The sequence below is a fragment of the Emys orbicularis genome, chromosome 8 (genome assembly GCF_028017835.1).
Source record: "Emys orbicularis isolate rEmyOrb1 chromosome 8, rEmyOrb1.hap1, whole genome shotgun sequence".
Lineage (NCBI taxonomy): Eukaryota > Metazoa > Chordata > Testudines > Emydidae > Emys > Emys orbicularis.
The window spans coordinates 75,788,657-75,813,338 of record NC_088690.1 but is presented as its reverse complement, the minus strand read 5'-3'; the positions used below and the strand labels follow the sequence as shown (position 1 = coordinate 75,813,338).

The 24,682-nt window shown below is 44.6% G+C and overlaps 2 protein-coding genes across 2 annotated transcripts in view; both read left to right on the top strand.

Annotated features, from left to right (window-relative positions):
• The first annotated feature begins 3,605 nt into the window (after positions 1–3,605).
• The window catches only part of LOC135882779 (protocadherin alpha-C2-like), a 185,729-nt gene continuing 164,652 nt past the window's right edge, over positions 3,606–24,682 (top strand). Inside the window, exon 1 of the mRNA XM_065409802.1 lies at positions 3,606–5,925. Coding sequence (XP_065265874.1) covers positions 3,606–5,925 — 2,320 coding nt within the window. The remainder of the gene's footprint in view (positions 5,926–24,682) is intronic.
• LOC135882360 (protocadherin alpha-8-like) lies at positions 11,696–14,089 on the top strand. Its single transcript, XM_065409257.1, has one exon. It carries the CDS (start codon positions 11,696–11,698, stop codon positions 14,087–14,089), a length of 2,394 nt encoding a protein of 797 aa, XP_065265329.1.

The window sequence follows — 24,682 nt, the reverse complement described above, 5'->3', positions numbered from 1 at the left end:
ATTTCTTTTGGGTTTTTTTACAGTGCAAGTATTTGTAATAAAAAAAATAAAGTGAGCCCTGTACACTTTGTATTCTGTGTTTTAATTGAAATCAATATATTTGAAAATGTAGAAAACACTCAAAATATTTAAATAAATCGTATTCTATTATTATTTAACAGTGCAATTAATCACAATTAATTTTTAAAATCTCTTGACAGCCCTATTTAATGTTATTTATTACAGATTTTTAATAGATCAATTTTTTGTTTACCACTATGTTATCAGCTTGTAAATTGATTTTATTACTTGGAAGTTCTCCTTTTCCTGATAATGCACAAGTAAATAACTGAATGAGTGTGTATCTTCGAGAATCTTACAAAATACCGTTCATTATGATTAACTGCTTCTTTTGGATTTTATTTAAAAATTAACAATGGTTATTTAGATTTGTGATGCATTATAACCCATACAAGTACTTCCTTTTTATGAGTCATTTCCAGTTTTTGGTTTTCAGATTCCATTTCGGTTTCTTTTTCAATAGTAATGGATTCTGGAACATGGAAAATAATGCAGTGGTTTTACAACCTTTAAAAAAGAATTACGGTAACTTATTTTTATACCTCCATTTCCACAGAAAGTCAACAAGTAACTACTAAGAGTGAGAGATCCTGTGCTCAGAGAACTAAGAATTGTTTTAGGAAGAAATAGTTACAGAATGTATCCCGTTTTCCCTAGTAAATTGAACAGAATTACAAAGAGGAAAACATACTACATTAGAAAATAAATAAAAAATAGTAAAGAGAACATCTTAATATATTTATCCTGTTATTTTTTCCCTTTGGATGCAGGGAACATTTTTTGGGTGGTGTGTAGGTAGCCAGCTGTGACTTCGACCATTTTTGCGATACACAAGCTGACTGATTTAATTTGTGCCGTTAGTAAGCATGGTATACATTGGAAGATAATCCTGTATTTGTGATAACTTTATTGGCATGTGACTGAAAGAACCGAAAAAAATTACTGACATAGTGACTATATATACCCTAACTATCCACCAGGAGGAGACAGACAGCTGTACAAACTTCTTCCATTGGGGGAGAGAGTTCTTCTCGGGTGTTCTCCTGCTAGGAAGAGGAGTTGATCAGCTGGCCTGTCTTTCCTGTCACCAAGAGTGGATGAAAGTTGGTGCTAATACCTTCAACATGGGGAAGCCGTTCTAATGTGCTGAATTATTTGAGCATTAAATGGGTCTGTTCCCGCCTTCTTTGTACATCCCAAGCTTCTAATAGACAAATGTAAAGCAAAACAAATCGCACATACACATTATAGTGCATACAAAAATGCAAAAGGGAAAGAAAGAGATAGTCACTGTCTCAAATAATATCAATTTTTAAAAATGGTGTCATATAAAATAGGTGTATATATCGCCTTAGCCCCTGGTTCTAGTAACATAGCCCAAGACCAAAACTGTTCTTCAGATTGTGCTATATTTTACCACTATTTTACTGATATTGCCTAAAATTATTATATATATACAGCGAAGTATTTACAAACACCTGTAGTTAAGTTGCCTAAACGTTTGCGTTCTCAATGGCCTTTTCCAGTTGCTTATAACCTGCTCAAACTTTTACCTTTTTAGTTTAAATTGCAGGTTTAGTCAAAGTAGAGAGCAGCTTTTGAGAGATGGTTACAACGGATTAATTGTTTTTACGTAAAAACAGAGTAAAATGTATTATTTTCCTTAAATATGTAACATTTCTGAAAACAGCTCTAGTGCCTAAATAAGTGGTCTGTAAAAACTTTAAATTTAAAGGGGGGGGGGCATATGTGCTTTTCAGTGATCTGTTGAAATGGTTTGAGATTTGCTGACTTTAAAAAGGATTGGGAAACATACTTTGACCGTATGCACTGGTTGCTGTTTTCTTTCTAATGATCTCCCGATGTTCCGTTCGCATTGTGTAAATGTGTGCATGTAACTGATACATTCTATTTTAGTATCCGGTATCACTTATATTCTACTGGCTCCCTACGTGCATGTGTAAGAAAGTTAAGAAGAATTTAACATTTAATATGCAAGTGTTTATGTAATGTGGTCTGCGAAAGTGTGTGCCGATAAAGATCGGGCTGTAAAGGAGCCCTACATATTCCCACGTGAAATCTGAAGCTATATATGTAATGGGGATATAGCCATACCTCATTATGTATGTTCTGTTAATCTATGTATTGTGTGAGGCAGGACTCCAGATAAGCCCTAGTTTTAGAGGGTGCACATATTGTACAGGCCGAGGCATTTCATTTCTGCCTAAAAATAGAATGGAAGTTATTTGTTTTTGTCAATTTTATTTTTGAAAAACGTAGGAAATTCCATTAAAAACAATGTTGAAGAACACTAAGATTGCAAAAGGAAGCACTCAAAAGTCGGGAAATGCCAACATTCAGGTTTCTAACACATCGATAACTGTGCTCATCTATGCATATTCATTAAAATGCAGTCTTTAATTAAATAATTAGATTGGTTTCTTCTCCAGTTTAAAAGGTTGTGAAGGGAATGAGGAAGAAATCCAGAAAAAATCGGCTTCACTCTGTGTAGAATAATAATCTGCAGGTAAGGCAGAGAGTAACTGGCAAAATAATAAGAATAAACATAAATATTAAACAGCTCCCATATTTACTGAATGCCATGTATCCTCTGCACTGTTGTAAATACACATTTAGGCACTTGTGGAAAACCAGCACAAGGGCAATGCACAATTTAAGTAATTTAAGCCTTAAAAATAAAACTATGTTTCTATACACAGAATTTCACCTTGAATGAGGTAGTTAAAGAAACCAGCCCAACCAACCAATCAACTAACGATGTAATAAAATAATAATGACAGAATCTACATGAATATTCACAAGGGAGAAGAATTTGGTATTTCCTGAGTTTTGAATGCCTTCCTTTCAAAAACCTCCGTGTTCTTTCAATATTTTGTGGTCTGTCCGAGTCGGAGATAGCCATAGCTATGTATCTCTGTAAGATAAATATAAGATATAGAGATATTAAGATGTAGACGCGTGTGTGTCAGTGGAAGTGCATTAGACGGTAGTGCAGGATCAAGTGATGAAATCTTTAAAGATCTGAAAGGGAAAAGATTAAAACATCTTTCTATAGGTAAGGAACCCCAGACTTCTTTTGGTGGTTCAGCTATAGAGGCAAAATTAGAAAATTTCTGTCTGTTGCCAAATATTATCTCCTATCATGAGCACGGAACGACATAACGTTCGAAGGGATATCTTCCGTGATAGCTCGGCGGGCGGAGGGAAAGGGGGAGGAAGAGAAGATGAGAAAACCGTATGCTTGAACTCTCTGGATTAAAGAAGACGTAGTTTGGAAGATATAAACTGCGGAAAGGTCTGAGACACAAGATGTCGCTGTCGGCTAAAAAGACACTTAAACAGGAGAAAACATACAACTCCTCCTTCAGAAGCTCTGAAAATCCTGCCTTTCAGCGCATCAGGCAGACTCCCGGATGTAATAACTGCATTTAATTAAACGGTTTTCAAACCTGCAACGCATCCTCCTCATTCCCTGGATTCTGCGCGTTCGCTCAGTGAAAACACTGATTTCTAAGTAGTCCGCAATGGCTTTTCTCCGGCGAGACTCCCTGGTAACCAGGCAGCTGCTGCGGTTGGTTCTGTTACACACGGCCTGGGAGGTGGGCAGCGGCCAGGTCCGTTATTCCGTGCCGGAGGAATCCAAACACGGCACCTTTGTGGGCCGCCTGGCCCAGGACCTGGAACTGGAGGTGGCGGAGCTGGTGCCTCGGATGTTCCGGATGGTCTCCAAAGGTAGGAGAGACTATTTTGAGGTAAACGTGCAGACCGGCGTTTTGTTTGTTAATTCGCGAATAGACAGGGAAGAGCTGTGCGGCCAGAGCCCCCTGTGCGCCATTGACCTGGAGGTGATAGTGGACAAACCCCTGAGGATATTTCACGTGGAAGTGGAGATACAGGATATAAACGACAATGCTCCTGTTTTTTCGGTAAATGAACAAAACCTGAGTATAGCAGAATCACTAACTCTTCCAGGTTCGCGTTTCCCACTAGAGGGCGCGTCTGACGCAGATATTGGTACAAACTCTCTGCTAACCTATAAACTCAGCCCAAGCGAATATTTCACTTCAGATTTGCAAAAGAACGACGAACACAGTGACGGTTTAGTCCTTGTATTAAAGAAATCCCTCGACAGAGAGGAAACGCCTGTGCATTATTTATTACTCATCTCGACTGATGGGGGCAAACCGGAGCTCACCGGCACAGTTCAGCTGGTGATCACGGTGCTGGATGTGAATGATAACGCGCCTGTATTTAATCAGTCCGTTTATAAGATCCGATTGTTCGAAAATGCAGCTAATGGGACATTAGTCATCAAACTCAACGCCACAGATTTCGATGAAGGAATTAATAAGGATATTTCATACTCCTTCAGTAGTTTTGTTCCGGTAAGTGGAAGAGATGTCTTCACAATAGAACCGAATACCGGGGAGATCCGCATTAAAGGACAATTAGATTTCGAAAAAAATAAAGTATATGATCTCCAAATTCAGGCTGACGATAAAGGTAACCTTCCTTTGTCAGGACACTGCAAAGTTTTGATAGACGTTTTAGACGTGAACGATAACGCCCCTGAGCTGGCCGTGACTTCCCTTTCTCTGCCGGTACCGGAGGACGCTCCCCCGGGGACAGTGGTGGCTCTTATTAGCGTCTCTGACCGGGACTCCGGAGTCAACGGCAAAGTCACCTGCTCCATCTCTCCGAACCTGCCCTTTCGGCTCGTCTCCACCTTTAAGGATTATCACTCGCTGGTGCTGGCGGAGGCCGTGGATCGGGAGCGAGTGTCTGAATATAAGATCCTGGTGACAGCCAGAGACAAAGGGACCCCGTCTCTCTCGGCCAGCAGCAGCATTTTGGTGCCGATCGCGGATGTGAACGATAACGCCCCCGCTTTCCCTCAGCCCGTTTACACTGTGTTTGTGAAGGAAAACAACCCGCCCGGGGCCCATCTCTTCACCGTGTCGGCCTCGGACCCGGACCTGAGGGAAAACGCCTTTGTGAGCTACTCGGTGGTGGAGCGGAGTGTGGGAGAGCAGCCCCTCTCCAGCTACATCTCGGTGCACTCGGAGAGCGGGCACATCTATGCCCTGCAGCCCTTTGACTACGAGGAGCTGCAAGTGCTGCAGTTCCAGGTGAGCGCGAGGGACGCCGGGTTCCCGTCGTTGTGCGGGAACGTGACTGTGCAGCTCTTTATCCTGGATGAAAATGACAACGCGCCCGCAGTGTCCCCGGCTGGCTCCGGCCGCGGCTCGCCAGGACCCGAGCTGGTTCCGCTGTCGGCCGGCGCAGGGCACGTGGTGGGCAAGATCCGAGCGGTGGATGCGGATTCCGGCTACAACGCGTGGCTTCGCTACGAAGTGCAGGAGCCCAGGGCTGCGGGGCCTTTCCGGGTGGGTGTGTACAGCGGGGAGATCAGCACCACGCGGGCCTTGGAGGAGGCGGACGGCCCCAGCCAGAGACTCGTGATCCTGGTGAAGGACCATGGGGAACCGGTGCTGTCAGCGACAGCCACTGTCAGCCTGTCCCTGGTGGAGAGTCCCCAGGCTGTGAAATGGGACTCGAGGCAAAGGGGCGGGAGCGAAGGGCCCTTGGTTGACATGAACGTGTCTTTAATGATCGCCATTTGCTCGGTGTCCGGGCTGTTTGTGCTGGTGATTGTCGTGTACGTTGGCCTGAGATGCCACCCGGGTCCGGAAGTGATGTGCGGGCCTGGGAAAGCCACCGTGGTGTGCTCGAGCGAAGTGGGGAGTTGGTCCTATTCCCAGCGCCAGAGCCGGAACTTGTGTGTAGGGGAAGGCACCGCCAAGAATGATCTCATGGTTTTCAGCCCCAACTTCCCTCACTCTGGCGAGAATGGGGAGAAGTTGAAACAGCAGGAGATGGCGTCCAATGTCTATGGAACGGTTAGTGAAAGATTGTTGCACCTCCAGAACTCTTGTAACTTCTGTGTAACTGAACAAAATTTTTCTAAATATGCTAGTAGTGTCTGGGTGTGGATTTGAAGTTCTATATGGTATTTTTAATATTAAACGACTTGTATTTTCCCCATAAATATGGTGTGTATGTAGCGAAAGTCCTGGGTATGGAATTATTCCCTCTTGCTGAGCGGTTTTGAATAGTTAATCTTTGTAGTGATTTCAGTTTGTATTAACAAAGAATATAGCAATACTTGTTTAAACTTTATTTTATCTGGGAATTCTCTTTATATTTTTCAACCCCTTATCACTTTTCCATTAGCCTATAAATGTTTCCCAATAGTATTTTAAGGGGCCTTTGAAATAACAATCTTCAGATTTCATCGACTGGTGTTAATCATGTTCACATTTCTGGAAACCCATGTTCCTGTGAGATACTTAATATGAATGTTTTGACCTTCCAGCACAATATTAAAAGTTGCTTTTCTCATAAGATTCACAGTTCAGATAATGAAAAATATTGGTAGTACAGAGGCTGTGATTTAGAATTGTCTTTTCATATTTTTTGATGATGGGTGATGTCAGTGCTTTAAACTTTGCCAGAAGCTGGGAATGGGCAACAGGGATCACTTGATGATTGCCTGTTCTGTTCATTCCCTCTGAAGCACCTGGCATTGGCCACTGTCGGAAGACAGGATACTGGGCTACATGGACCTTTCATCTGACGGAATGTGGCCGTTCTTATGTTTTTATTGTGGTACGATTAAATTCCTCTTTATGAAATATACAAATGTACAAGGGGTACAAAGAGAAGACTGGAATAGTATAGCTATTTTTATACAGTGTTATAAGCAATTTATTTTTAAAATGTAGAATGAGCTCCACGGTTTACCCTGCTATCAGCAATGTCTCATTTTAATATTCGGGTCAAAATATCCTTACAATGGGGTCATACATTTTCTTTGCGGGGGAATAAATTCCTTCAAAAATTTATCAGGCAACCTCCGTCACTGATTGCTCTTGATATGTCGATTGTGAGGCACTCTCAGTTCCATCCCTCATAACACTGATCGCTGATTATAATGACTGCCGTTATTATAGCAACTTCTGTAATAATACAACTTTTAACTTCCCTAATACCTTCCGTCAAAGGACGTCAATGCACTTTAGAGAATTAGGGTGAATTTCATCCCAGTACAAAGAGCCTTGACACTTAAATCCCGCTTTAAAGGTGAAACTCACACCATGTGCAGAGGGCAAGCACAAAATCGATGTACCCTTAATTCCACTTGAGCCGCACAATATCGTTTAAAAGATGCATGTCACCTTGCGGTGGCCTTCTGCACTAAGGTGAATTTCACCAGTTAATTAATTTAGCCTCTTAATACCCCCGTGAAGCATATGTAACTAATCCCGTTTATTGATGCGGCAAACAGGAACTCGAGCAGTGAAGTGACTTGTCCAAGACAAGGAAAATCCGTGGTAGATCTAGGAACATGAGTGCGCACATCTCTGGATTTCCAGTCGTGCTTTATTCAGAAGTTCATCCTTCTTCTCCTTGGATTTCCTCCCAAACATGGGTGGTGTCATTGGCCCTTTCTCATTTTCTCTCTCTCATTACATGGAATATGTTTCTTCTTTTTATAGTGCAGCACAGAAGTATTTTACAGAAAATGAGAATATCTAATGTTTTTCTTTTTGAGCTATCATCATAAAGCATTTTATGATGTTAGTTCGCACAAAGTTCCAGTGAATCAATGTAAGCATCAAAATTCTGTAATTATAGTATTATATTCATCAACATTTTATTCCCAAAGTCATAATCCTTGGTGACAGGATACACTAACAGAAACATACTGGTTGTGCCAGTTACCTATATATCAGACATGTATAGGCCTTGCTTTTACTTCTTATGGATGATCTTAAACTAGATATATTTTTTCCTTTACTTTTGTATTATTACAACTGTAATTATTGCAGCTGTAAAATTATTATAACTGTATTATTGCAGCTGTAAAACAGGTTTCCACCACCTGGAAGGTCTTTTCTTCCTGATAAGGGACAGCTAAGTGAACAAATATATGTGTCATTTGTCAAGAATAAGACTAAACACCATAGATGAAATCCAGGCTCCATTAAAGTCAATTGCTTTGACTTCAATGAAGCTGGGATTTCACACCATATATTATAAATTATTTCCTTTCCCCCACATTTGAACTGATTTGTTTAAGAATTGGGATTAATGTGATTAACGCGGTGGCTGGGTTCTACTGCCTTTAATTTCTTTTCACTTTCCTTGAGTCACTTTCAGTTGTTTCTAGATTTCACGTCTGCTTTCTTTTCCATAGAAATGGATGCTGGAATACTGAAAATAACCCAACTTTAAAAGAAAATTGCCTTTTCTTATTTGTTTCCAGCCCCATTTCTGTGCAAATCAGCAGATGGCCTCTAAGAGTGAGATATCTTCTGCTTAAAACAATGAAAATTGTGTTTAAAAATAACAAAACGGAGTACTTTATCCTAGAATATTTAAAAGAATTGCAATGTGGATTTAAAAATAAAAATAATTAAGTAAGCATAGTAAAGAGAACATTTTGGCATGTTTATTTTATTTTTTTTGTTGGATGGAGGCAATAACTTTTTGATGGTTAAGAATGTGTGATTTCCGCTGTTCCATAGATGTTTTTGATTGGTGGTGTTATACATTGGAGGGTTATAATCACAAGTGACAATGTTATTGACATGCAGTATGGAAATGCAGAGAAATTGCCTCAAGTGGTGGCTAGATACCCTCATTAGCCCACTGGAAAAGGCAGACAGTTATCCATACTTCTTGAGAGAAGTTATCAAGCTACCCAAATACCTCCTTTTGGACCTGACCAGATGGCCACGTGCTTTTCTGGCACCAAGAGGAGATAGAAATTGGCTCTAATACCTTTTGTTTGGAGAGCCATTTTAATGTACTGAATTCCTTATGCACATGGGCCCCAACCAGCAAAACACTAAACTCTTGAGTAGATTCATTGACATGCTTAAAGCTAACTGGGTTTTTAAGTGATTTGCTGGAGCCAAGCCTTAATGGGGTCTGCTCTTGCAGTCCTTCCATACCTCAAAAGTCTAATGATTTCATTTGTAGCAAAAGAGGACAAAGGTACCCAATACTTTTAGAATTAAGTGCAAACATTTTCCATGTGTTTTTTAAAAGAATAGTGGTGCTTTAAAAAACAAAAAACAAAAAACCTATCAGTTAAAATGCCCTCAGAAAGCCTTCACCATACACCTTCTTCACCTGTTATGTACATATATCAATTTATGGAGATATGTTTACATATAATAGATGGAATATGTAGCAACACCTATATATAAATTAACCTAAAATATTTGTTTCCATTCTCTAAGGCCTGTTCTGACTGCTTATATTTTCCCCAAACTTTACTTCAGGGACTTAAATTCTGGAGGTTTGGTCTCAGCACATTTTCTTTTTTGAAAGATCAAAAATGGTTTAGTTATTTTCAAATGAAAAGAGAATTAAAATATATTTTGCCATAATTAAGAAAACTGTTGTGACATTTTTTGAACAGCTGTAGTGTCTAAGCAGGAGGTGGTAGAAACTTAAAATCTGACTAAGAGGTAAGCTTTAGGCATCAGATATGTCTTTCAGTGGTCTGGTAAAAGTCTTCTTAGCTTTGATCAGTTAAAATCAGTTTAAAGTACACTGTGCACATGTGCAGTGTTTTAATGTGTTTGGGTTTTGTTTTGTTGTATATAATTATTTTAATGGTCTGTATTGGCACTCTGTATATGGTCACGTATAGCTGAGTGGAAATTCACTTTAATATAAGGACTCACTATGTTCCACTTGCTCTATGCAAAGTAGAGAGGAATTTCACATTTTACCTGTGGATGGTATGTAGAGTATGATCTGTGAAGTTGAACACTGAAGGAAGCAAAGCTCTAAAGGAGCCTGTCTCATTCCATATGTTGTCTGAAAGGTTTCAGCCATGTTTTATTATATCTATCTATTAATAGGATCTATTTATCTACACTGAATGAGCCAGGGCTCCTTAGGCAACTTTGCACTCATGGAGGCTGGGTTTCAGAGGAGCCCTTCCCTTACTGAGTTCATTTATTTTGAAAGACAGACCATTCTACTACTGCCCAACAAATAGTTCCATATGATTGCATTTCTTTACTATATTATTTGTCTTTTAGAAACCTAGGGAATTCCACGGGAATGGTAAGGTTGCCAAAGAATCCCTGAAAAGTCAGGAAATGTGGAAGTTGAGGGGTCCCACACAACTTTAGTTCTAAGCCATGTATATAACCATTATAATATAATTTTTGGTTACATTATAACATAGTTTTTCTTCAGGCCACTGTCTCCTTCTTTGTGCAAGTTGGATGGAGAAAGAGGCAGGGTTGTGAAATGTATGAGGCAGAGGTTCAGAAAGTGTCTGTCTTCCTCCTTGCACAGGATGGTCAATGAACTCTGAGGATAAAAATAAATATTAAACAATTGCTTCATTCAGAACACATCAAATAACCAAAAACCAAATCCAGGTTGCTTGCGTTATGAGTGTTTCACTACCTTTAAACGTCTTTCCACATGTTTTGATTGATTGATAGTGTGTGTGTGTGTGTGTATATAGGGTTCTAGCCCAGGAAAGCTTATGTCCAAATAAATTCGTTAGTCTCTAAGGTGCCACAAGGACTCCGCGTTGTTGTTTGTTATAGGTACACAGTGTGTCTATAGACATGTATCAGAGGGGTAGCCGTGTTAGTCTGAATCTGTAAAAAGCAACAGAGGGTCCTGTGGCACCTTTAAGACTAACAGAAGTATTGGGAGCATAAGCTTTCGTGGGTAAGAACCTCACTTCTTCAGATGCAAGGCTTATGCTCCCAATACTTCTGTTAGTCTTAAAGGTGCCACAGGACCCTCTGTTGCTATAGACATGTAGAGATATAAAGTATATGAGCTTATAAGTCACTAGAAAGGGATTTTATGACAGCATTTTAAAAGTAAAGAATCAGGTTTTAAAATGTTATTCAAAGATTTAAAGGCAACAATAGCTTACCACAAATAACTATTCTGGCCTAAAATCTTTACTGTGTTTCATAATATTATTTGGCTATAGGAAAATATTATCATATGCTAACCAGTCAATGCTTGACTCTCTCTCCTGTAGCACACTAATAAAAACGTGCAATGTTAGACCAGAGGTCTGTGTTTTAAACATTAAGACAATTTTCCAAGGTTAAGGTATCCCATATTTATTTTGCTCGTTCGGCTATATAGAGAAGATCAGGATATCTCCATATTCTACCAATTAATTATTTCCAAACAAAGTACGTTAAGACGTAGAGCTAATAGTATCTTTCGGATAGGTTGTAAAGAAAAAGAACTTCAGAAAATTGTAAGGATTACGTGCATTGTTATATTAATCTGTATATTTAAAGCATGGAAAGGTCTCACACACAAGGTGTCGCTGTCGCCTAAAAAGGCTTTTTAACAGGAAAGAAACACACAGCTCCTCCCTCAGAAGTACTGAAAATCCTGCCTGTCAGTGCGTCAGGCGGGCTCCCGGATGTGACAGGACTGGATTGAAATGAAATTACTTTCAGAGATCCCGTATCAGGATATTCATACGGAATTAGGCGGTTCAAGTCACTGATTTATAAACGAGAACCGCCCCGTGTCCGCAATGGCTCTTCTCCGGCGAGACTCCCTGGTAACCAGGCAGCTGCTGCGGTTGGTTCTGTTACACACGGCCTGGGAGGTGGGCAGCGGCCAGGTCCGTTATTCCGTGCTGGAGGAATCCAAACACGGCACCTTTGTGGGCCGCCTGGCCCAGGACCTGGGGCTGGAGGTGGCGGAGCTGGTGCCTCGGATGTTCCGGATGGTCTCCAACAGCAGGAGAGACTATTTTGAGGTAAATTTGCAGAACGGCGTTTTGTTTGTTAATTCGCGAGTAGACAGGGAAGAGCTGTGCGGCCAGAGCCCCCTGTGCGCCATTGACCTGGAGGTGATAGTGGACAAACCCCTGAGGATATTTCACGTGGAAGTGGAGATACAGGATATAAATGACAATGCTCCTGTGTTCCCTGTAAATGAAGAACTGCGTATCTCAGAATCGAGAACGCCAGACTCACGTTTCCCACTAGAGGGCGCTTCTGACGCAGATATTGGTACAAACTCTCTGCTAACCTATAAACTCAGCTCAAGTGAACATTTCACTCTAGACTTGCAAAAGAACGACGAAGACAGTGAGTTTTTAGTTCTTGTATTGAAAAAAACACTGGACAGAGAGGAAGCCCCTATGCATCGTTTATTACTCACTGCTACTGATGGGGGCAAACCGGAGCTCACCGGCACAGTTCAGCTGGTGATCACGGTGCTGGATGTGAATGATAACGCGCCTGTATTTAATCAGTCCGTTTATAAGATCCGATTGTTCGAAAATGCAGCTAATGGGACATTAGTCATCAAACTCAACGCCACAGATTTGGATGATGGAATTAATAAAAATATTATATATTCGATACGCGGCCGTGCGACACACAGCGGAAGTGCCGTGTTTAGCCTACTTCCAGACACAGGAGAGATCGGAGTCAACGGAGAATTGGACTTCGAAGACACTAATTTATATGAAGTTCGGGTTCAGGCTACGGATAGAGGTAATCCTCCAATGGTCGGACAATGCACTATTTTGGTGGAAGTGTTAGACGTGAACGATAACGCCCCTGAGCTGGCCGTGACTTCCCTTTCTCTGCCGGTTCCGGAGGACGCTCCCCCGGGGACAGTGGTGGCTCTTATTAGCGTCTCTGACCGGGACTCGGGAGACAACGGCAAAGTCACCTGCTCCATCCCCCCGAACCTGCCCTTTCAGCTCGTCTCCACCTTTAAGAATTATCACTCGCTGGTGCTGGCGGAGGCCGTGGATCGGGAGCGAGTGTCTGAATATAAGATCCTGGTGACAGCCAGAGACGAAGGGGCCCCGTCTCTCTCGGCCAGTAGCAGCATTTTGGTGCCGATCGCGGATGTGAACGATAACGCCCCCGCTTTCCCTCAGCCCGTTTACACGGTGTTTGTGAAGGAAAACAACCCGCCCGGGGCCCATCTCTTCACCGTGTCGGCCTCGGACCCGGACCTGAGGGAAAACGCCTTTGTGAGCTACTCAGTGGTGGAGCGGAGTGTGGGAGAGCAGCCCCTGTCCAGCTACATCTCGGTGCACTCGGAGAGCGGGCACATCTATGCCCTGCAGCCCTTTGACTACGAGGAGCTGCAAGTGCTGCAGTTCCAGGTGAGCGCGAGGGACGCCGGGTTCCCGTCGTTGTGCGGGAACGTGACTGTGCAGCTCTTTGTCCTGGATGAAAATGACAACGCGCCCGCAGTGTCCCCGGCTGGCTCCGGCCGCGGCTCGCCAGGGCCCGAGCTGGTTCCGCTGTCGGCCGGCGCAGGGCACGTGGTGGGCAAGATCCGAGCGGTGGATGCGGATTCCGGCTACAACGCGTGGCTTCGCTACGAAGTGCAGGAGCCCAGGGCTGCGGGGCCTTTCCGGGTGGGTGTGTACAGCGGGGAGATCAGCACCACGCGGGCCTTGGAGGAGGCGGACGGCCCCAGCCAGAGACTCGTGATCCTGGTGAAGGACCATGGGGAACCGGTGCTGTCAGCGACAGCCACTGTCAGCCTGTCCCTGGTGGAGAGTCCCCAGGCTGTGAAATGGGACTCGAGGCAAAGGGGCGGGAGCGAAGGGCCCTTGGTTGACATGAACGTGTCTTTAATGATCGCTATTTGCTCGGTGTCCGGGCTGTTTGTGCTGGTGATTGTCGTGTACGTTGGCCTGAGATGCCACCCGGGTCCGGAAGTGATGTGCGGGCCTGGGAAAGCCACCGTGGTGTGCTCGAGCGAAGTGGGGAGTTGGTCCTATTCCCAGCGCCAGAGCCGGAACTTGTGTGTAGGGGAAGGCACCGCCAAGAATGATCTCATGGTTTTCAGCCCCAACTTTCCTAACTCCTGGGAGAATGGAGAGGCAGGGAAGGGGCAGTTGCTTACACCAAATGCATCAGGAATGGTGAGTCATTGGAGTCAGTCCTGATCTATAAGGAAGGCTTATTCATTTATTTCCCAATTGAATATGTTCTTATGCATGTCTTTAATTCCTCAGAATAGGCAGAATTCTAGAAAATCAATGGCTAAATTCGAGGGGAGGGATAGGTCAGTGGTTTGAGCATTGGTCTGCTAAACCCCGGGTTGTGAGTTCAACCCTTGAGGGGGCCGATTTGGGGCAAAATCAGTACTTGGTCGGCTAGTGAAGGAAGCAGGCTGGACTTGCTGACCTTTCAGGGTCCCTTCTAGTTCTATCAGATAGGTATATCTCCATATAAAAAAAAATTCCTCATATAAGATAAAGGGAATTACACCAAGCATGACTCACCCAATGAATTTTGCTACAACCGGACATGATCCTTAATTTCAGCTGTTTAATATGTAATAGTCAAATCCATTATTTTTTCATGTCAGGAGTTGGATACATATTTTGTGATGAAAAATGAGGATACCTATATGCTATTTGTGACTCCATGATTTAACAAATGTGACTAACTCAAGCGCTGCATGTTTCATTGGTAGAATTGAAATGCTTTTTTGGGGGTGGTTAAATTGCTGAAATTTGTGAATACAGTTGGAAGTATCAATACTTGAGGAATGGGTTATCATTTAAACTGAGAGTAGTTTAAGCCCAGTGTCAAGGCTGATTCCCAACTCTGGCACTTTGAGTGCAGAAGGTGGGGGCCCGCAAGGATTATAAAAATTAATACTGGCCACTCAAGGCTTGTATTAAACTCCTAAGGTTACAGCTTTTCTCTGACCTTGGATGGGTAGATGCTGCCACCACCCAAGTGCAAAAACCCCTTGGAGAACCCAGGAAGGCGCACTTGGGAATTTCTTCCTGTGGGGTACCGTCAAGCCCTTTCACTCTTTCCCCCCCCAGGGAAGAGCTGAGAAAGAAAACAGAGGAAATCAGCTGTTGCCACCATCTAATTAAACAACATGTGCACAAACTCTTAGGACACAAAATCCAATCCTTTTCTTAAAAAAGGTAAATTTTATTAAAAACAAACAAAAAAAAGAAATACTTTTGAAACTCAGGCTATTGCTAGATTTAAAAAACCCACTTACAATAATTAAGCGTCAAGAATAACCTTCCTGAGGTAAAGTTTAAAGGTTACAAGCAAAACAAAAGCATTTGGGGTTAGCACAGAGGAGTCCACAAGCCATAAAGAAATAAAAGCGATAAACCTAATTGCGTCTTTCTAGACATTTCCGGATCTACTTACATATCCAGGGAAGCAGAGCAGTCAACAGGAGCAGAGGGAAACCTTCCCATAGTTGGGACCCTTCTTCCAGATGGTGCTGGGGTTACCTCTCGCACTGAGGTTGCCTCTCCGGGGGAGGGAACTCCAGTTGCTAGGAAAAGGCAGGTGTTAGTAATGGGAGATTCGATCATTAGAAACGTAGATAGCTGGGTTTGTGATGACCGGGAGAACCGCATGGTGACTTGTGCGAAGGTTGCGGATCTCTCGAGGCATCTAGACAGACTTATGTGTAGTGCTGGGGAGGAGCCGGTGGTCATGGTACATGTAGGTACCAATGACATAGGGAAGGGTAGGAGAGATGTCCTGGAGGCCAAATTTAGGCTGCTAGGGAAGAGACTGAAATCCAGGACCTCTATGGTGGCATTCTCAGAAATGCTCCCAGTTCCACGCGCAGGGCCAGGTAGGCAGGCAGAGCTTCAGAGTCTCAATGCGTGGATGAGACGATGGTGTAGAGAGGAGGGGTTTACATTCATTAGGAACTGGGGAAACTTTTGAGATGGGGGAGCCTATACAGGAGAGATGGGCTCCACCTAAACCAAAGTGGAACCAGATGGCTGGCACTAAACATTAAAAAGGTTGTAGAGCAGTTTTTAAACTAGGAGATGGGGGAAAGCCGACTGCTGCAGAGGAGCATGTGGATCGGACAGAGACTTCTCTTAGAGGAGAGTCTAATGATAGAGAATCTCCAGGTTATAGTCAGGAGCAGAGGATGGAAGAGGATAATGTAAGGGCCAGATCAGATGATAAACATTCACATAAAAAAGAATCTAACACATCAGAAAAGGGCAGACAAATAAACAGTGACAAGTTTTTAAAGTGCTTGTACACAAATGCTAGAAGTCTAAATAATAAGATGGGTGAACTAGAGTGCCTTGTGATAAAGGAGGATATTGATATAATAGGCATCACAGAAACCTGGTGGACTGAGAGCAATCAATGGGACACAATCATTCCGGGGTACAAAATATATCGGAAGGACAGAACAGGTTGTGCAGGGGGGGAGTGGCACTATATGTGAAAGAAAATGTAGAATCAAATGAAGTAAAAATCTTAAGTGAATCCACATGTTCCATAGAATCTCTATGGATAGAAATTTCATGCTTTAATAAGAATATAACATTAGGGATCTATTATAGACCACCTGACCAGGACAGTGATAGTGATGATGAAATGCTAAGGGAAATTAGAGAGGCTATCAAAATTAAGAACCCAATAATAGTGGGGGATTTCAATTATCCCCATATTGACTGGGAACATTTCACTTCAGGACGAAATGCAGAGATAAAATTTCTCGATACTTTAAATGACTGCTTCATGGAGCAGCTGGTACGGGAACCCACAAGGGGAGAGGCAACTCTAGATTTAGTCCTGAGAAGAGCGCAGGAGCTGGTCCAAGAGGTAACTATAACAGGACCGCTTGGAAATAGTGACCATAATACAATAGCATTCAACATCCCTGTGGTGGGAAGAACATCTCAACAGTCCAACACTGTGGCATTTAATTTCAGAAGGGGGAACTATGCAAAAATGAGGGGGTTAGTTAAACAGAAGTTTAAAAGTACAGTGTGACGAAGTTCCTCCTCTATCTTGGTGGGTCCTGCGCTTTTTGGTGGATTTTCTTGCCTCAGAGATTCACCATGTGGGTTGGGGAACAGCCCAGAGACCTTCCCCTCTGGGAGAACCCACAGTCCAGGTCAATTGGGAGGTTTGGGGGGAACCCGGGCCCACCCTCTACTCCGGGTTCCAGCCCAGGGCCCTGTGAACTGCAGCTGTCTATAGTGCCTCCTGTAACAGCTGCATGACAGCTACAACTCCCTGGGCTACTTCCCCATGGCCTCCTCCAAACACCTTCCTTATTCTCACCACAGGACCTTCCTCCTGGTGTCTGATAACACTTGTGCTCCTCAGTCCTCCAGCAGCACACCCTCTCACTCTCAGCTCCTTGCACCTCTTGCTCCCAGCTCCTCACACTCCCACCACAAACTGAAGTGAGCTCCTTTTTAAAACCCAGGTGCTATGATTAGCCTGCCTTAATTGATTCTAGAAGCTTCTTCTTAATTGGCTCCAGGTGTCCTAATTAGCCTGCCTGCCTTAACTGGTTCTAGCAGGTTCCTGATTACTCTAGTGCAGCCCCTGCTCTGGTCACACAGGGAACAGAAAACTACTCATCCAGTTACCAGTATCTTTGCCCTCTACCAGACTCCTGTACCCCACTGGTCTGGGTCTGTCACATATCCCTCCCCCCTGCTCAACGCCAAGGGGTTGGGCAGCTTGGGACGCCAGACAGTGCACACGTGACAAGCCATCGGCATTGCCATGACGGCTCCCTGCTCTGTGTTGCACACGGAACTGGAAAGGTTGGAGGGATAAGAACCATCTGGTCACCCTTGTGTTCTTCTCCTTGTTCCGCTGCATCCATTGAAGAGGGGCATGGTCGGTCATGAGGACAAATCTGCGCCCGAGCAGGTAGTAGCGCAATGTTTCCATGGCCCATTTTACAGCGAGGCATTCTCTCTCCACCACTGCATATTTTTGTTCCCTTGGAAGGAGTTTCCAACTGAGGTATAGAATTGGGTGTTCCTCCTCCCCGACCATCTGTGATAGAACGGCCCCCAACCCTACTTCCGATGCATCCATCTGCAGGATAAACTCCTTGGTGAAATCAGGGGCTATCAGTACGGGGTTATTGCAGAGGGCAGTCCGTAGGTCTGTGAATGCTTCCTCTGCTGCGTCAGACCATCTCACCAGATCAGGTCCATGGGCTTTCACTAGGTCTGTCAGGGGGCTTGCCCTTGTGGCAAAGTGGGGGATAAATCGTCGGTAATACCCCACCACACCTAGGAACGCCCGGACTTGTTTCTTGCGACTTGGTCGGGGCCAATTTTGGATGACCTGTAACTTGTTCACTTGGGGTTTTACCAGACCTTTTCCCACAATGTAGCCAAGATATTTGGCCTCTGTAAACCCTACAGCGCACTTGGCAGGGTTTGCTATAAGGCCAGCATCCCTGAAGGTATTGAGGACTGCCTCCACCTTCTCCAGGTGGGTTTCCACGTCTGGGGTATGAATGACCACATCGTCCAAGTAGGCAGCAGCATAACTGTTATGCGGGCGAAATAGCTTGTCCATGAGGTGCTGGAAGGTAGCTGGGGCCCCATGTAGTCCAAAAGGGAGGACAGTATATTGAAAAAGACCCTCTGGTGTAGAGAACGCAGTCTTTTCGTTTGCGTCTTCCGCAAGGGGAATCTGCCAATACCCCTTTGTCAAGTCTAGGGTAGTCAAGTACCGGGCATTACCCAGACGGTCCACTAGCTCATGTATGCGAGGTATGGGGTACGCGTCAAACTGGGATACTTTGTTTAGTCGCCGGAAGTCGTTGCAAAATCTTGTGGTGCCATCAGGTTTGGGCACCAGCACGATTGGGCTGGACCACTGACTGTGGGATTCTTCGATGATCCCCAACTCCAGCATTTTTTTTACTTCTGCTTTTATTTCCTCCCTTTTGGCCGCTGGCACCCGATAGGGCCTCATTGTTACTCTGGCCCCAGGGTTCGTGACGATGTGGTGATATGTCTCGGTTGTTCGACCCGGTTTTGTCGAGAACAAATCTTGGTTCCGGAAGATCATCTCAGACACCTCATTCTTCTGGTCTGGTTTTAAATCGGGAGACACTCTCACCTGTTTGGAAGGCTTGTTTTCCTGGGTTAGGTCTTTTTGGACCGTTGTGCATGCCTCTTGTGTATGCCAGGGTTTCAGAAGGTTAACGTGATAAATCTGTTCTTGTTTTCTGCGTCCTGGCTGCCGCACCTTGTAGGTTACTTCCCCCACGGGTTCAACCACCTCATAGGGCCCCTGCCATTGGGCCAGAAGCTTGCTTTCTGCCGTGGGTACCAACACCATAACCCGATCCCCTGGTTGAAACTGTCGCACTTTTGCCTGGCGATTGTAATGGGTTCTCTGGTCCTCCTGTGCCTTCTCCAAATGTTCCTGTACAAAATTTCCTCTCCCAGGGCTAATCTGCCCAAGATCTAGGGGCCCAGTCTCTGTTGCCTCTACTGGTTCAGAAGCATTAGGGTGGGGGTCAGACTCAGGTGCTTCTCCCTCCTGCGTGGCCTCCTTTTCAGCTGCGTGGGTCCGCCTACCTACAAGAGCGACCCTCTGGCTTTGGGTCAGTATTCGGGTTACCAAGGCCTTAGCTGCCCTTCTTTCCCTTTTTGTCTTTCTACCCTGTCTGGGAGTGGAGAACAAATCTGGGGATATTTCAGAGAAGTTTGGGGGTTGACAGTCTGCTGTGGATGCCTCATCAATTTTAGGGTCCCCATCTTTCTCCAATCCCCCTACTGGGAGTAAGTTTCCAAACCCTGGGAAGTCCCTCCCTATGAGCACCGGGTATGGGAGTTTAGGGACTACACCTGCTGCTACCTGAGAAGTGTTCCCTTGGATCTCGATTTTTACTGGGATGGTGGGGTAGTAACTAACTGTCCCATGGACACATGTTATCCCTGTACGTTTAGCCTGCAGCAGCTGACTACGCTTCACGAGCTTCCCTGAGATAAGCGTGATAGCACTCCCCGAATCAACCAGTGCCGTGGTCCCTACCCCATTTAGTTTCACTGGTCTGGTATACATATGTGGGGTTAGTGAGACCCCCGCAAGGTGGATTAGGGAGCATGGATCTTCCCAGTTCCCCAGGTTACACTGCATAGGCTCCTCAGCATTGGGACACTGTGCAGCTATGTGTCCCCACTCCCCGCAGGCATAACATCTGTATGGAGCCCTAGGCGTTCCCCGGTCTCTTGATTTGGGCAGTCTAACATCACGATCCTCTTCTCCCTCAGTGCGCCGACTCTTTGTGGCCTCTAATGGGCCTTCAGCCTCTCTCTTTTTCCACCTGGGCCCTCCTGGTGGCCCAGTCACCCGAACTTTAGGGCTTGGTGCTGCTAGTTTAACCCGGGGTGCCTCTTCCTTAACTGGTCGGGTCAGCTCCCTCGCTGTCCTTCGCCTTTCTACCAGGGTGACAACCTCATCATAGGTGGAGGGTTCGTTCTGGCTTACCCAGGCACGAAGGTCTGGTGGTAGTCCCCTCATGTATCGGTCAATGACCAGAACCGCTAGTATCTCTTCCGGACTCCGGGACTCTGTTTGCAACCACTTTCATGCGAGATGGATGAGGTCATACAATTGGGACCGCGGGGTTTTGTCTTCCTGGTACCTCCAACCGTGATACTGCTGGGCCCGCACTTCTGTCGTTACCCCAGATCTGGCCAGGATCTCTGCTTTCAGCTGGGGGTGGTCTGCCGCAGCCTCTTCAGGCAGATCATGGTAGGCCTTCTGGGCCTCCCCACACAGGAATGGGGCAAGGATACCAGACCACTGATCTCGAGGCCAGGCCTCCCGTAGGGCTGTCCTCTCAAAGGCCAGAAGGTATGCCTCTACATCATCCTCCCGTGTAATTTTCTGCAGCCAATGGCTGGCCCGTATGAGCCGCGTCCCATCATGGCCGCGATTCAGCTCTGTAAGGGACTTTACCTGGTTTACCAGTTCCCGCAACATAGCTCGGTCTTGAGCAGCCTGGTCCATCAGCAGGCGATTAGTCTCTTGCTGCAGCCGCACTGCCTCCTGTTGGGCGGCTGCCTGGACACGGGTAGCCTCCTGCTGGGCCGCCATAGCTTGTATCAGTGCCCGCACTACGTCATCCATTGTGGTGAAAAAAAATAAACCCTCTCCCTTTTTTTTTGTTTTTTGTTTAAATCACCCTCCTTCTTCCGCCGCGCTGTGCACCCCAAGATCCCCCCCTGACACCAGTGTGACAAAGTTCCTCCTCTATCTTGGTGGGTCCTGCGCTTATTGGCGGATTTTCTTGCCTCAGAGATTCACCATGTGGGTTGGGGAACAGCCCAGAGACCTTCCCCTCTGGGAGAACCCACAGTCCAGGTCAATAGGGACGTTTGGGGGGAACCCGGGCCCACCCTCTACTCCGGGTTCCAGCCCAGGGCCCTGTGGACTGCAGCTGTCTATAGTGCCTCCTGTAACAGCTGCATGACAGCTACAACTCCCTGGGCTACTTCCCCATGGCCTCCTCCAAACACCTTCCTTATTCTCACCACAGGACCTTCCTCCTGGTGTCTGATAACGCTTGTGCTCCTCAGTCCTCCAGCAGCACACCCTCTCACTCTCAGCTCCTTGCACCTCTTGCTCCCAGCTCCTCACACTCCCACCACAAACTGAAGTGAGCTCCTTTTTAAAACCCAGGTGCCCTGATTAGCCTGCCTTAATTGATTCTAGAAGCTTCTTCTTAATTGGCTCCAGGTGTCCTAATTAGCCTGCCTGCCTTAACTGGTTCTAGCAGGTTCCTGATTACTCTAGTGCAGCCCCTGCTCTGGTCACTCAGGGAACAGAAAACTACTCATCCAGTGACCAGTATATTTGCCCTCTACCAGACTCCTGTACCCCACTGGTCTGGGTCTGTCACAACAGTAACTAAAGTGAAATCCCTGCAAGCTGCATGGACTCTTTTTAACGACACCATAATAGAGGCCCAACTTCAATGTATACCCCAAATTAAGAAACACAGTAAAAGAACTAAAAAAGAGCCACCGTGGCTTAACAACCATGTAAAAGAAGCAGTGAGGGATAAAAAGGCATCTTTTAAAAAGTGGAAGTCAAATCCTAGTGAGGCAAATAGAAAGGAGCATAAACACTGCCAGATTAAGTGCAAGAATGTAATAAGAAAAGCCAAAGAGGAGTTTGAAGAACGGCTAGTCCAAAACTCCATAGGTAATAACAAAATGTTTAAGTATATCAGAAGCAGGAAGCCTGCTAAACAACCAGTGGGGCCCCTTGATGATCGAGATACAAAAGGAGCGCTTAAAGACGATAGTGTCATTGCAGAAAAACTAAATGGATTCTTTGCTTCAGTCTTCACGGCTGAAGATGTTAGGGAGATTCCCAAACCTGAGCCGGCTTTTGTAGGTGACAAATCTGAGGAACTGTCACAGATTGAAGTGTCACTAGAGGAGGTTTTGGAATTAATTGATAAACTTAACATTAACAAGTCACCGGGACCAGATTGCATTCACCCAAGAGTTCTGAAAGAACTCAAATGTGAAGTTGCGGAACTATTAACTAAGGTTTGTAACCTGTCCTTTAAATCGGCTTCTGTACCCAATGACTGGAAGTTAGCTAATGTAACACCAATATTTAAAAAGGGCTCTAGAGGTGATCCCGGCAATTACAGACCGGTAAGTCTAACGTCGGTACCATGCAAATTAGTCGAAACAATAGTTAAGAATAAAATGGTCAGACACATAGAAAAACATAAACTGTTGAGCAATAGTCAACATGGTTTCTGTAAAGGGAAATCGTGTCTTACTAATCTATTAGAGTTCTTTGAAGGGGTCAACAGACATGTGGACAAGGGGGATCCAGTGGACATAGTGTACTTAGATTTCCAGAAAGCCTTTGACAAGGTCCCTCACCAAAGGCTCTTACGTAAATTAAGTTGTCAAGGGATAAAAGGGAAGGTCCTTTCATGGATTGAGAACTGGTTAAAAGACCGGGAACAAAGGGTAGGAATTAATGGTAAATTCTCAGAATGGAGAGGGGTAACTAGTGGTGTTCCCCAAGGGTCAGTCCTCGGACCAATCCTATTCAACTTATTTATAAATGATCTGGAGAAAGGGGTAAACAGTGAGGTGGCAAAGTTTGCAGATGATACTAAACTGCTCAAGATAGTTAAGACCAAAGCAGACTGTGATGAACTTCAAAAAGATCTCACAAAACTAAGTGATTGGGCAACAAAATGGCAAATGAAATGTAATATGGATAAATGTAAAGTAATGCACTTTGGAAAAAATAACCCCAACTATACATAGTCTAGATCTGGCTGGCTGGCTGATTCATTGCTGTCTTTCTTGATGTCTGAGGGCCTGATCCAAAGTCCTTTGAAATAAGTGGAAAGGTTTCTACTGACTATGGGCATGTCTTCACTATGAAATTAGGTCAATTTTATAGTTGATCTTTAGTAACCGATTTTATACAGTCAGTCGTGCATTTCCCCAGTAGGCACATTAGGTCGGCGGAGTGCGTCCTCAATATTGTGACTAGCATCGACTCACGGAGTGGTGTACTGTGGGTAGCTATCCCACAGTCCCCGCTGCCCATTGGAATTCTGGGTTAAGCTCCCAATGCCTGATGGGGCAAAAACATTGTTGCAGGTGGTTTTGGGTACATGTCGTCAGTCGCCCCTCCCTCCCTCTCTCCTTGAAAGCAATGGCAAAAAATCATTTCGCACCTTTTTCCCTGGGTTATCCATGTAGACGCCATAGTTGTTTAGCCACAGTGGCACTTTTCCAGTCCTTTTAGTATGTGTTTTAATTGGAGATATACATTTAAATTGAACTTCTATTATGTTGTCTTTAAAAAGTTTCCATGTATCTTGCAGGGATTTCACTTTTGGCACTGTACCTTTTAATTTCTGTTTAACTAACTTCCTCATTTTTGTGTAGTTTCCCTTTCTGAAATTAAATGCTACTGTAGTGGGCTGCTGTGGTGTTTCCTCCCTCCCACACAGGGATGTTGCATTTTATTATGTTATGGTCACTATTACCAAGCAGTTCAGCTATATTCACCTCTTGCACCAGATCCTGTGCTTAGGACTAAATCGAGAATTGCCTCTCCTCTTGTGGGTTCCAGGACTAGCTACTCCAATAAGTAGTCATTTAAGGTGTCAAGAAACTTTATCTCTGCATCCCACCCTGAGGTGACATGTACCTAGTCAATATGGGGATAGTTGAAATCCCCCATTATTATTGAGTTTTTAATTTTTATAGCCTCTCTAATCTCCCTGAGCATTTCACAGTCACTATCACCATCCTAGTCAGGTGGTCGGAAGTATATCCATACTGGTATATTCTTATTATTCAAGCATGGAATTACTATCCATAGAGATTCTATGGTATGGTTTGGTTAATTTAAGATTTTTACTTCATTTGACTCTGTGCTTTCTTTCACATATAGTGCCACTCTCCCACCAGCATGATCTATTCTGTTCTTTTGATATATTTTGTACCCTGGTATTACTGTGTCCTGTTGATTATCATTATTTACTCCTGAGGACATTCTGCACCAAAAAATTAAAAATTATGCATACAATATTTTAAAATTCTGCAAGTTTTATTTGTCAATAAATAAATGTAGAGGCTCCAGCATGGCAGTGGGGAGCACAGGCCACTGGCTGCACGAGGCTGGGTGATCATCCTGTAGCCTCTCCACCCTGGGGACATGGACTCGGTGGTGAGGCTGCACCTGATCCT